This window comes from Clarias gariepinus, chromosome 14 (genome assembly GCF_024256425.1).
Source record: "Clarias gariepinus isolate MV-2021 ecotype Netherlands chromosome 14, CGAR_prim_01v2, whole genome shotgun sequence".
NCBI classification, from domain to species: Eukaryota; Metazoa; Chordata; class Actinopteri; order Siluriformes; family Clariidae; genus Clarias; species Clarias gariepinus.
In genome coordinates, this window is record NC_071113.1 from 6,662,680 (window position 1) to 6,674,693 (window position 12,014).

General features: G+C 38.3%; 1 protein-coding gene across 1 annotated transcript; it reads right to left on the reverse strand.

Annotated features, from left to right (window-relative positions):
* Window positions 1–1,928: 1,928 nt before the first annotated feature.
* On the reverse strand, window positions 1,929–11,172 carry ppp4cb (protein phosphatase 4, catalytic subunit b). Its single transcript, XM_053511654.1, has 9 exons — window positions 11,049–11,172; window positions 8,426–8,632; window positions 8,168–8,219; window positions 6,243–6,293; window positions 5,768–5,869; window positions 5,230–5,403; window positions 4,314–4,440; window positions 2,421–2,610; window positions 1,929–2,262 (listed from the first exon to the last, which is right to left on the reverse strand). The coding sequence occupies exons 2-9, from the start codon at window positions 8,521–8,523 to the stop codon at window positions 2,133–2,135; spliced, it is 924 nt and encodes a 307-aa protein (XP_053367629.1). The 5' UTR covers window positions 8,524–8,632; window positions 11,049–11,172; the 3' UTR covers window positions 1,929–2,132.
* Between the last annotated feature and the right edge of the window lie 842 nt (window positions 11,173–12,014).

The window sequence follows — 12,014 nt, forward strand, 5'->3', positions numbered from 1 at the left end:
TAGCGCGCACTATCTGGCGTGGCGGCGCGTGAACGATTCCTGGAGGAGTTTTTTTTTTTTACTATATATGTTGAAGGTGGAACTATTTAACAGATCATGGCAACTTTTAAAGACACATGTAAAGGATAATTTTAATATACAATATGGCCAAAGGAATGCGGACACTTGGTCAATGGTCATTACAAATCCTTAGTATGGAGTTTGTCCCCCTCTTGTGTCCTAAATGCCTCTCCCCTTTGTGAAGAACGACTGTGGGGATTTGAGTACAATCAGCCAGAAATCATCAATCAAGCTGATTCCAAAAGAAAAAAAAAAAGAGGGTCGTGTTAAGGTCAGGGCTCTTTGTGCAGATCTTTCAAGTTCTTCCATTCCAACCTGGTCCAATTTACTCACTCACCTACCATCAATCCACTTTATCCTGTCTACAGGGTCCAGGGGTCTATCCCTGTAGCCTTATGGCACGAGGCAGGGTACACCATGGACAGGGTGCCAATCCATCACGGGGCACACTCACACACTAGGGGTAATTTTGGAAGTCCAATTAGCCTCAACTGCATGTCTTTGGACTGTGGGAGGAAACCAGAAGGAAACCCACCAGGCACAGGGAGAACATGCAAACTCCATGCAGACACAGACCCCGAGGGGTTGTTTGAACCCGGACCCCAGAGGTGAAAGGCGACACCACGCCACTCCTTAATTCCAGTAAAAGCAAACTTTAAGGCTAAATTATACAAGGACAGCCTACACATCTGCACGCTTCCAATTTTGTGGTAAAACTTTAAGGAAGAGGCAACACGGTGACAGTGGTTAGCACTGTCGCCTTGCACCTCCAGGGTCCGATTTTACATGTTGACCCTTGGCGAGTTTCCTCCCACATGCGGATTATGCCAATTGGCATTCCCAAATTGCCCGTAGTGTTCGAGTGCTCTGTGATGCATTGCCACCCTTTCCAGGTGTACCCTGCCTCGTGCCCCAACTCTTGGGATAGGCTCCAGGCCCCCAGCGACCCTCCCATAGGATATGTTCAGTCTCTAAATGTGCAAAATTTGCTTGCAAACTGTAAAATTATTTTACTGTGTATATCACTCTTACACTTTTACACAGTAAGGGAACAATGTAACAAAATGACCATGCTCATGGATATAACTGTTCTGGGTGCTTGTGCGTACTTGATTTGTATTTTATTATTATTTTTAATTGGCTAATTTCATACAAATAAGCAGTTGTGTGTGTGTATATATATATATATAAAAAATATATATATTAGAATGCATAGGGCAAACAGCAACACAACATTAAGTTCATACAAAAGTACAGTTTATTGTCACAAATAATAATAAAAATCAACATATCTTCTATTGAGAGAAGTCTGATGAAAGGAAAACAAAAAAAAGTATTTTGCCTAAAACAGTTTGGTTTTGTTCCAATACTTTCCAGTGTGGCTGTTGATCACTGCAGGGAATGCAGAAATTCCTTCACAAAAGTCAATATCTGTAAGACTAGGGGGCTTGAGAATTGGGGGGGTATAAACTACAACAATGGGCAGTAGTGTCACTTTTGATCGCCCACATTTTTAAACTAAATGGTATGGAACATGAAATGAGTTAAAAAAAAAAAATATATATATATATATACCATAAAAAAAAGAAAAGAAAGTTATGCAGATATCCGGGAGCTTTCCTTTAACATAAATGAAGTCCTTGTGACGAGTCTGCAAAACACCATATCGGTCTTTACCTCCATTCCATTTCCCTGCTGCTTTCAACTGACCATAGTGCTATTCACATTGGTTAGAATTGCGTACAGCTACAGTGTATGTATGAGAGCAAATGACTTTACAGCAGCAAGAGGAACTACAAAGCCAGTCTTCTGTGTATGTGTGTAAGAAACAGAAGATTAGCTGACTGTGTGTGTGTGTGTGTGTGTGTGTGTGTGTGTGTGTGTGAGAGAGGCTAAAAAGAGAAAATAAGCAGAAAAGACAAAAAAGTAGAAAAGTCTTTTAAAAAAAAAAAAAAGAAAAAAAAAAAGCACAATTAAGACACCTGGGCAGGGAAAGGTGGGAGAGAGAGAAAAATACAGGTGAATATATGACGACGCTTTCTTCAGAGGGTGGCGTTTTCTTTCCTCACAGCTCACAGGAAATAATCGGCCACTGGCTTTTTCGAGGGAATGCCTCTGGTTTCCTGCGGGGCAGCTTCAAATATAATAAACTCTTTCTGCAGGTGCTCGTCCAGCTCCAGGATGGCGGCTACGTTTCCACACCTGACAGGGAGAAGAGAAAAATTACTCGGCATGAATAAATGAGAGCAGGTTTATGCATAGCACAAATGTTCTCTTTACACACACACATTAATATTGACCTTGTAAAATGTGAGTTTGTATGTAAACAAATAGAGATGCCTGTATATGAAGACACATACCTATAGCAGTAATTGGGTGCAGACCACACAGTAAGCACAGTCTCATTGAAGTGCCACTTGTAGCCCTCCATGACGAGCTGGTGGGCTCGACAGATCATATCTATGTCATTGGCGGCATTGAACTGGGCCACTACATCGCTACCGAACAGATATCCGGCTCCTCTTGGGCTCACTCCCCAGCCTGTGGTATCTGCACACAAACAAGTCAAGTCAGAACATTTATGCAGAAATTGTAATTGTACGTGCATGTTATTTACAAGTTCTGACGCGTGTCTTTTGTTACACAGCTTCACTGACAACCCCAGACGTTTCGTTGATTTCTTTGTCTCTTGTTTATTTTCAACATCAAAGTACAACGGTTGTCACAGTTTCTTGCATAAATCCACTGTAGTCACGACAAGTCGCTTGCTGTGTTCTGTAGCTTCGATAGATTACAGTTACAACAACTCTTTTTACTGTATTCCTTTTAGCTTACTGTCTTACGTGGCTCACGGTCAAAAGCTTGTGTACTCCACACCTTTCTGTATCCTTCCGTGTCTCAACAACAACTAACAACTACCGTGTATGATAGACATGAAACTACATAACTGTGGGATAATGTCACAGAACACTCATGAAATGATGTCACAATACAAATTATAAGCATGATATTTCAGTTTATTATTTAAGCATTAAGTAAGATAAACATAACAAATCACAAGAATGAAATATGGCCCTTACAGTAATCTTTGAACATGTAATTGAATCAATCTGTACTATAGTTTAAAATAAGGGATTATCATTGCACACCAGCTATATTACCAGATTTTTTTTCCCCTCACGCAACAGCTATGATTTCAATGATTACCAGTGTTACTGCTATACAAAGTGTATTTTAAGCCATTTATAAATGTGGAACACCCACAAGACTAGTTAGTTCTCCTTATCGCTTATAGAAGCTATAATAAGTGGTTCCTTTTTTTTCTTTTTAAGTTAATAAGCTAAAAAAAGGAAACTTCTCTTTTTTTATTAAAAAAAAAAGCATGTAACAAATTATTTCTCTTTATCTCTACTCCTCAAGTATTTTCTAAAACTTTTCTTTCTGAGCAGTTAGTCTACATGAAAGTTGCATTTAAAGTTTGTGGTATTATTATTATTATTTTTTATAACGAAGGAGGAAAAGGGCTGCAAACCAAATCACAGGTTTAGATTCATGTACATTTTAATACATAGCTACACAGCCGTGGCCAAAAGTAAAAAAATAAAAAATAATAATCTCCTGACTGATGGCAACCCATTCTTGCAGAATTGAGTTTTTTTTTGGCCACCTGCCTCTTGAGGATTGACCACAAGTTCTCAATTGGATTAAGGTCTGGGGAGGTCCCTGGCCATGAACCCATGTTTTTTTTGCATTAGTCCCGTGTCATGCCAACAGTAAAGCATCCTGAGGCCATTTATGTGTTCATGCACAATCTTGCCTAACACAGCCATTGATAAAGAATGGTACAAAAACATCAGAGAACAACTTCTCCCAACTATCTAAGAACAATTTGGTGACAAACAATGCAGTTGCCAACATGACTGAGCACCTCGCCATAAGGCATAAGTGATAACCAAGTGGCTTAGGCAGCACATCAAAATTTTGGGTCTATGGCTGGGAAACTCCCTAGACCTTATTTCCATTAAGAAAAGAAGCTGATTGACAGCATGCCACGGAGAATTTCAGAAGTTCTAAAAAAAGAAGGTTCAACATTAAAGCAGACAACTTTGTAAAAATCAATATCTGTGTTATTCCGAAAAAATTTGGAGACGGCTGTACGTACAGGTTAACATCTCAACGTTACTGTACTCGGACTCTAAACCGAAATCCTAATAAAACTGCAACTGCTGTGACTCTAAAAAGTACCAGCTTACCTTCAGGGTCTGACCACAACAGGTCGCACATGGGCCCGTCATGCGGCACCTCCTGTTTCCTGTCGATGGTCCGGATCTGGTCCAAAGTCTGGATAGAGGGCGAGAGGCCGCCATGCACGCAGAAAATCTGCAGAGTAAACCAGAACCAGAAAATTGTCCATGACAGGTTTTGGTGAGTTATTATCGACGACTGATAACAAATGCTAAACGTTCAACATCAAACTAAACACCTTCTGTAAAGTAAGGTATAAGCTTTTATAACTCAGCACACTGTAACTATTATGTTTATCAATTAAAGAAAACACAATAAATTAAAGGTGATGTAAATAGTGGTTAAAAGCAACAACAATAAATAAAAGGTGATAGACAGTGGTTAAAAGCTCTGTCGTGTAAGCTGTTGCACAGTGGAAAACAAGCAAGTCATGCTTTCCTCTTGTGGTAAAAGCTGTGTCTCAAAATGTCTTTACAGTCTGTTCAAAACAGGTAATGGCTATGTTTGTGTTGTGCTTCTGTGTCTTGTTTAGTCTAATGTTGCATTGGAGAAACAAACTGCAGCTGTGCTATTTTATAAACAGGACGCTGAATCTGGCATGTTTCTTAATCACCTACCCACACACATTTTAATTTAATTGTTTATGCACAAAATCAAAATTATTTATTGGCGGTTACTGGTCTAGACTGTTCTCACTGTGTTCTTAAAATTAACAGCTGGTTAACATGATCATACAAGTATAATTATATTGTGATAAACTGTGACACCAAGAACAATTTTTGGAAAAAAAAGCCAATAGTGCTATCCCAAATCCTCCAAAGTAAAAGCACATCTTTACTTCTCTTTTCACCCTTTGCTGTCACAAGCTGTTTTACCCCAAGAACACCTTTATAAAGCAAGCTAGCAATGTACGTTTAAACTGACCTTGCCGTCGATGATGGCCGAAAGAGAGAGGTAGTCAAAGATCTCAGTGCAGTACCTCCACACCGTGACAGAGCCATACTTTCTTAAGCATTCGTCGTAAAAGCCGTACACCTGCGTGATCTGTCTGGACTCGTGATTGCCTCGGATCAGTGTGATTCTGTCGGGGTATCGCACCTGAGGTGTACCATGACAAACGTTACAGTGAGAATTCATTTTAATCCTTCACACAGGGATTTCATTAACCTTATTAATTAATTTCTAGTTCTTAGAACTATTAGAACTTTATCTATCTCTCCCAGCACATAAGCATGTCGACACTAATGCATGGATAGCTTTTTCTAATTCTTGAGAAAACTTGCGCAACACCATCTCAGTTGCAAGATGTACATTTAAATCCCTTTACTGCCATAGAACCCCTGGCTACTTAAGTCTGTAATCAGAAACGCCACTTCTTCACTTTCAAAAACTTTAGATAAATGCTTAAGCAAAAAAACACCTCTTAACTAAACCAAAAAAAAAAATAAGAACAACTACAAACCTTTAGAGCCAGAAGCAGCAGAAACGTCTCAACACTGTAAAAGCCTCGGTCCACAAAATCTCCCATGAAAAGATAGTTTGTCTCTGGAACATCACCTCCCACCTGGAGAGAAAACAATTTAAACATGCTTCAAATGTTAGAACCATGCAACAAGACTTAATAAAAAAATTAAAACTAATTTCTATTTTTATACATCTTATCTATCTTAACTCTAACCTTACAATAAGTAGATATAGTTCATATTTCAGGGAAAGACAAAAGAGTTAAATGTTGGATAGACTATAAGGAAAGCAAAAAGTCTTTAGTGTCTTCACTTGTATGGAGATTGTATGTTGTGTTTGCATTACAGTTATATATTTTTCCAGCTCTCGAGCATTTTTTAGTTGTTTATAAAAAAAATAAACAAAAAAATAAACAAATAAACAACAACAAAAAATTAATAAAAAAAGGTGCCGTGTTTGTGAAAAAGACTCACCCTGAATAACTCCTTCAGGTCATAAAACTGTCCGTGGATATCACCGCACACCTGAGGGAGAAAAGATCATAAGACTTTACATGAATCTGCATGATTATACAGGCACAACAGAAACAAAAAAATGTGATCATATACAGCCATGAGCATAGCATTATTCAAAGTTTATCTGAAGAAATTCTCAAAATATAAATGTTTTAGTCATAAGACACAAACAAGAAATACAAGCTGAAAGTGGCATTTGCAGACAATAGCATTTTACAAATCCACAGAACGAGTTAGATCTGATAAATTAGTGACATTTTAAAAACAAGCTTAATTTGCATGACTGCACGATTTACCAAAAGGAAAGCAAAAAGTCTTTAGTGCTTTCACAAACTATTAAAAGTTAATGTTAAATCAATGTCTGTATTGTTTTTTTATATATATATATATCCACCATCAACAGCTAGCGTATTATAAACCCTGCATATTGGGCTATGAACAACGGTAGTGCTGTTTTACACAGCATGGCATCTTCATGATATTTATCACTTTTTTCCACACAGTCATATAAAACCACACTTCCAGGTACCTCTTCGATGCAACCCAAACGTCTTCTAAACCCAAACCTGAGGCACAACAATTTTCTCCAGTGTTACAAATGAGTGCTGTCATTGCTGTGTTTTATCACTATGGTTACCGCAGCATTACAAATGTCACAGAACATCTGTGAGACAAGTTATTTCCTGTTAATAAACAAACAATCTCTCATCAGCCTCTCTCTTTCTCCCTCAGCTAGCATTTTTCCATCCAAAATAAAAAGTGTAGGCATTTCATGGGGAAAAGACGACGCATCAGATTGGGCATTCTACCGCACAGTGGTATAAATGGAGTTAGACATTTAATTTAAAGATTGGACAGTATTTAATACCAATACAGTGTTCTAAGTGCTTCAGAGCTTTTACTCAAATCAAGTGTTGAGCAAATCAACATGTCTTCTACAAACATCAATAGTAAACAAAGTCTTGCTGTACAAATATGTGAAATCAGCCACTTTTTTTGCAAGCTGCTACTGAAGCTATTTTACTGGGCAGCGTAATGTAATCAGAAGAAGGTGCTATCTGCCCACATCTGGGAACTTGAGCCGAAAGACGAACATTACTCATGGGTGGCAGTGACATTATTGGGATTTAAATAAAAAGTCTCCTAACAAAATCCTGAATGCATTATGGTTCGATTAATTAATGATTAACGTATCGCCACACTAACTACAAACTCGAATATATTTATAAAAAAAGATAAACTGCTCGATCGGCCAGTGACCATAATTGGCTGTTTTTCGGTTTGATTGTCTGCAAGCGGTCATCGGCCCCTATCAGGTGCCACAGAAAGGAGAAACTGCACGCTAAACAACTCCAATCTGCTCTTTTCTTGAGACTCTGTAAGCGTATTAATCTCAAATCCATTCATTACACACGCTTACATCAGTCTCAAATCACCTGGAGCGCAAATTAATATTGGAAATTGTGTATATTAAAAGCCGTATGAGCCCAAATGCTCAAAGCCACTCAACCCGCGCGCTCACGGCCAAGTTGAGTTTTGAGACATTTGAGGAGATAAAATGTCACTGCTTTTTAATAAGGATGTCACACATTTTAATCCCGTGTGTAGGAGTGAATTATTAGTTTTTTTTAGAAATAATAATTATGACGGCTGAGATACATTCTGCTCAGTAAAAATTTTGCTTTTTTGCTTAATTTAATTTAAAGTTAAATCCGAAGTCTTGTACTTGAAGTTAGCTCGTATTGTTTAAATGCTGCCTTAGTGAGAAAACTAATGTTAGGGTGCACGAAAAGAGTGAGGTCATGTCAATAATCCAGTTGCACAACTCATTAAATTCCAATGAACCATTCATCACAATGATCAAGATGATTCCCTTTACTTACTGTAACTGGAGAATCCACCCTCTGTACATTACTCTCTTCTACAAGAATTTCTCTAAAACAAACAAAGCAAAACAATATGACTAAAATGGAAATACACACAGAGTGCATACAGGAAATAAAGCTCTCTTATTTTTAAGATACACGCAATACAATGTTGTTTATCTGCACCAGCATAACTTCGACCACTTCGCAGCTTTCTGTTATGATGCACAGCATTGCATCACTGCTTAACTCAGCAACATGACTGCAGTTTATTACCTGGCTTTGGCACACAGGGCCTTGACCTCGTTCTCCTTGATGAGCTCACATCTCCTCAGCTGGTCGATCTGCCGGTCCAGATCACTGATGTCACCCATAGTGAAGCGCACAGAGCAAGCTGAAACGTTTCTCCTCCACACACACACACGCAAACACCCTCACACGGAGACAGCACCGGGAAGGCAGGGACCCTGATGGTGAAGAAGTCTTTCAAAAAAGAAAAAGAGAATAAAACCATTACATTACAGTTAAGGACCAGGTTAATACGCATGTCATCCGTAAGTGTGAACTAGTCTAATATTCAGGTCATAGAAAAACAAGAAATAGTGCGTTTGCTTCTATGAGCACAACAGACATCAATAAAGCCTGGGGGGTAAAACAGGTGTTGAGTTCAGCATGTAATAGACAATACACACCACATGTCCACTACCAACTTCACCAGGGCCAGTCTCTAAAAGATTTCCTGATGGAAAGAGACTTAGACTAAACTATGCTCCAGAGCACTCTATACGGCACTATGATAGATTTTTATTTAGGCTACTTTCCAACCCTTTCCTAGCTGTCTGTCTCAGATAAAGACGCTTAACAAGGAGGAGTGTAACAAACCATGAAAACCTTTCTTGCCATTTTGATCTCAGAGTAAATGTCAGAGTGTAAGAAAAAATGCCTGTGGCGCTTATGTGCCATCATATCAAAACAATGATAAGCACTTAGACACACTGTCTAGCTGACACCAGAGCACATTTTTAAATGACAAAGACATAAATACATATTTAGAAAACAGAGCAAGAAAACAATGTGTCTAAACACAACGTTTAGACACTGTTTAAAACTTTGCTTCTGGTTATGATAATATGGAAGAGATAAGATTATACAGACCAAGTTATATAATGTATTATAACATCATATAACCACATTCTGTACTTTAATTTAAGATAAATTAAAGATTAATATAATAATAATAAAAAGAAATGACAGACCGGGCTATTAAATCAGCTGTTACGTGACTAACCCTGATGTGCCATAATCCCCTGTCTGACGTAATTGTAGTTATGATGGGAGTGTACTGGGTGTATTGGATTCAGCCCAGGACTGCCTAACATAACACTTAGGCTTCTCAGGAGGAGAAAGAAACACTACTACTTTGTCTTTGTATGCACAAGAAACAAAATCACCCAAATCAGGATGAGTTCCCTGTTGAGTCTGGTTCCTCCTAAGGTTTCTCAAGATTGCCATCCCAAGAGTTTTTTCATGCCCATATCGCAATCGGCTTGCTCACCAGGGACAATCTGATAATTTTGATTTTCACATAATGCATTTCATACTCATTTTCATAATTTTCTTTTGATTCTGTAAAGCTGCCCTTTGCGACAATGGATGTATTATAATGGAAGGTGTCATATAAATAAAAGTTTATTAAAACATAAGGTTGAAACAGAAACTCTCTTTTATTTTATTATTAACACCGCCGTTTTTTTCTCCTTCGTATTACCAGAACGCTGGCAAATCGAATTGATACACAATTATCTTGTGCCCTTATCTCAAGAATACTTGTGGCAAAGAGATTAATGCAACTGTTTCTTTAAAAAAACACACTAACTAGATTAGAAAAACATACCACCATACTGTTTTGCCACAGGTATTATACAGATTACATATGCAAACCCATAAAAATTAAAAGATTATGGGTCTAAGTCATAAAAACGATAATTTACAGGTAAAGAATTACCAAGTTGAACCCTGAAATGGATTTCTGAAGAAGTAAATGTACATTTGTCTCTCAAAAGACGAGTAAATTAATTTTACAACACCATAACTTTACATATAGTGCACTCGCTTAACTTGAAAGAAAAAGACTATTTTTTTATCCGCGAATCTGTTGAAACGCGTAAAACATTTCAATAACCACGAAAACAAAATGTACTACAAAATTCGACATTACTCATCTTAAACAACTTTTATACCAAATTAGTACATTTTACAATAATATTAATCACTTATTTTACCTAGTATTAAGAATTACAACGTTAACCAAACACGAAAGTGCTTGCTAGTGATTGCTAGAGTTGTATGAAAAACCAGTTCCAGCCAGCAGAACCAAACTGACGCAAACACTAATAATTAGCATGCTAGCTTAGCACGCCTATGCCTTACGATGGAGACCAGATACGCGTTCGCTATCAATTCACACCCGTCGTATTTCATTATTTATTAAGTTACATGGATGTATAAGGATAAGGATGGATAATTATTAAATTAATTTGTTAAAGAATATGCGATGCTAACCGAGGCTACTCAGAGCCATGTTAGCTTACAGAGCCAACCTTATAAGACAGGTTAAAAACGTTCTAACGCGTTCCAGACTTTAAAACAAACACCCTGCGTGTTCTTCACGACCTGCAATTATTTTTACATAAGCCCAAAAGACACCAGACGTTATAGGGCATACACATATGAAATGTCGGCTCGTGCGCTTAAGTAAAGGTTGTGTTAGCTTAGCTTAGTTTAGCAGGGCCTGGAACATTTTCACGACTACGGTACTTCGGTTAAAATCAAGACCCGCGTAACACCGAACTCAACACGATTACGAAAAAAATTGATTCAAAATGGTCGCTTATATTACCTGAAACACTTTACTCGGATTTAGGCGAAGTTCAGAACAACCGAGTAAACTTCTCCCCGTGCAAGTCGTTCTCTTTCAGCCGGCTCGCCGTTTTTTTTCATTCGACACCATCAACCGGCGCCTAGCCCCGCCCCTCTCCCTCTACCGTCATCACTATCACCGTCATCACCCCGCCCAGACCAGGATTACATCCCCTACTGGACATTTTAGTATATTGCAAATGTTTTTTTTTTTTTGTTTTTTTTTACTCCGCCCGTGTGCATATTGCAACAAGGAACACGACCTTTCTCAGGATTTCTGAATTTAAATTATTGCGGCACGGTGGTTTAGTGGTTAGCGCTATCGCCTTGCACCTTCAGGTTCCGGACTCGATTCCCACCTCGGGTCTGTGTGCATGGAGTTTGCATGTTCTGAGTATTCCGGTTTTCTCCCACAGTCCTAATTGGTGTTCCCAAATTGCCTGTAGTGTGTGTGTGAGTCTGCATATGTGCGATGGATTGCTACCCTGCCACATGCCCTAAGTTTCCTAGGTGACAAATGACCTTGTATCCAAATACATACACTTCAAATTGTGTGGTTCAGTCATGTTCTTTTACACAGAACTCATTAAACCAAGTCTTTATAGTCCTTGTTTTGTGCACTGGGGCACAGTCATTTCGGAATAGAAAAGGACTTTACCCAAACATTTGCCACAAGTTAAGAAGCATGGAATTGTCCAAGATGTCTTGCTATGCTAAAGCTATAAGACTGCCCTTCACTGGGGATAAGGGGCCTGATTAAACCAGCTGAATTTAATAATTAACTTGTTTGGCCAAATACTTTTGTCCTTATAGTGTATATGAGGCTCAGGATTGTGCAGTATAGATTGGCATATCCTTTTTTTTTTCAGCACAACATGGCAATATGATGAACTAAGTTTTATTTCATTTTAACCAACTAATCTAAACTTCACTGAAAATATAAAAA